The following is a 2,057-nucleotide window of genomic DNA, read 5'->3' as shown; positions in this document are numbered from 1 at the left end:
TTAAGATGTTCCATCAACAATTTCGTTTAATACAATACATACTTATGATATATTATTACATCATGAATAAGTTATTGTCCTGAAGCTGATGCATAATGAATATGGCCTAGTATTAACATAAATATTCCTTTATATAAAGAAATATTAATAAATGATGATGTGATATACCAATGTGAATGTCGTGAGAAGGGACTTTTCCAATATTGATTTAAATTATAAATAATGGTTATTTTCAGAATATTGCAATATAATTCACTGTTATTGAAGAAATAATCCGAGTAATGTTTTTAAGTTTCCGTTGTAGTGACATTCTCACACGTAAGGGGACAGATGCCATTTTGAACGGTTTTGTCTCGAATATTTGTAAATAATCTTCAGAAGTGCTAGAAATGTACGAAAATCGCATAATTCCTTAAAAAATATCTCAAACTAAGAATTGTTTTTCATATTTATATAGATGTCTTATCTATATATTTCAGTGTCTCAGGAAAAGTTGAGACGTCTTTTTAACTTTCAAACGCGGATAATTCTTGACATACATGAATTTGAAGGCTCAAATTTCGACGGTGAGCTGTAAACACTCTTACTGATTGGCTTAGCTAAAAATAAAATCTAGTTTCGGAGACTGGGGAATGTTTGGTCAAAAATGGCACATATCCCTTTAATAATATGATACCATTTAAGTGAACTTAATTTTTTTTTTAGATATAATGAAAAGTTATATAAAACGTTATGGTTTTGTACGTTGAATTGAATTAAAAGCCACGAAAAGGATATCCTATCCAGCTTGTCCAAATGGACCTTCCCGAATATTCGTTCCAATGAACAGCTGGGTCAACGGGAATAGTGATTTCTTCATGTACACACGCAGATTTCCAGACGAAAAACAACATGAAGCCAAAAATAGATATACCATAAACAGCCCAGGTCAGACGTTCGAGAATCTATTTAAGAAGAAATTACATCTCGATATGGGGTTCCATAAGGTTGATGTCCAGTCTTCGTTTACTGTCTAATGACAACAGTTGTCATAAAATTACTATTTACTACATTGAAGCAGACTGCAGATCATTGAATCCCTGTATATTTTCATTATGTCAGATTCCTTCTAGAACGGAAATAGAATATCCTTCCCCAGAATATTATTCCAGAAGCATTATATTACTAAAAATAAGCTGGCACTTCTATAGTATTTCTCTTAGTACCAATGTCGTGTATCGAAGTTGAAGTGTCTGCAAGGCGTCTATACCTCTCACGGAAGTAACAATGATTGCTTTTCAACAAATTTTGCATTCTAAAGCATTTTGTACTTCACCACAAGATTCCATATATTTTCGAAATATAACTTATGGGTTTTAAGCATCTTTTTTGTTCATTTAAAAAGACAAGGATTATTTGTATTGGAACTAAATCGCTTGCAGAGCAGGGCATTCTCACCCTTCTATAACACTTAACACCACCAATAGACTTGATTTAGTTTGGTTCAGATCAACCTAAAACAGAACACACTGCACATTAGTCCGAAACTTTTGTAAGAATGCTTCAAATCAATTATATTTTTCATAATTTTTCTGTTGTAGATCCTCTAAGACCTAATATATATTACGTCCATGGCGATCCCCAATGAGAATCTAAGGGCCATATGCAGCGCTCGTACTTTACCTAAACTTTGACTAACGTTAGACTAAAGTCGAAGTTTAGGTATGCACCGGTCGATTTTTACGAAAGTTGTGCTTAAATTTGACTATCAAATGTAGATAATGAAAGCCTTTATCCTAACTTTGTAAAGTTCGACTTTAGCCAAATTTCAACTTTAGTCAAGCTAAGAGCGCTGCATACGGCCCTAAGGCTTTTTTTTACCTTTTTTGTAACTACTTCAAGGAGGCCTAAAGCATGTCGCCAATGAAATTTGTAAAACTATTGATAGAACGAAAATAACTAATCTTTTATATATAATGACGTCATTTCTTCTTCTTATAACATGGTTAACTATACCACTCTGTCTGTCACCGCTCTTCATATAAATTAATAAGGAATCTAACCCACTGATATCATCA

General features: G+C 32.9%; 1 protein-coding gene across 1 annotated transcript in view; it reads left to right on the top strand.

The window, feature by feature from the left end:
• LOTGIDRAFT_176597 (hypothetical protein) overlaps positions 1-749 on the top strand; it is a gene marked incomplete at both ends in the record, with an annotated part of 6,829 nt that extends 6,080 nt beyond the window's left edge. The window contains 2 exons of the mRNA XM_009054708.1: positions 480-566; positions 706-749. Coding sequence (XP_009052956.1) covers positions 480-566; positions 706-749 — 131 coding nt within the window. The remainder of the gene's footprint in view (positions 1-479; positions 567-705) is intronic.
• Positions 750-2,057: the final 1,308 nt, after the last annotated feature.

The sequence above is a fragment of the Lottia gigantea genome (assembly GCF_000327385.1).
Source record: "Lottia gigantea unplaced genomic scaffold LOTGIsca_2210, whole genome shotgun sequence".
Lineage (NCBI taxonomy): Eukaryota > Metazoa > Mollusca > Gastropoda > Lottiidae > Lottia > Lottia gigantea.
This window is presented reverse-complemented; position numbering and strand designations above follow the sequence as displayed.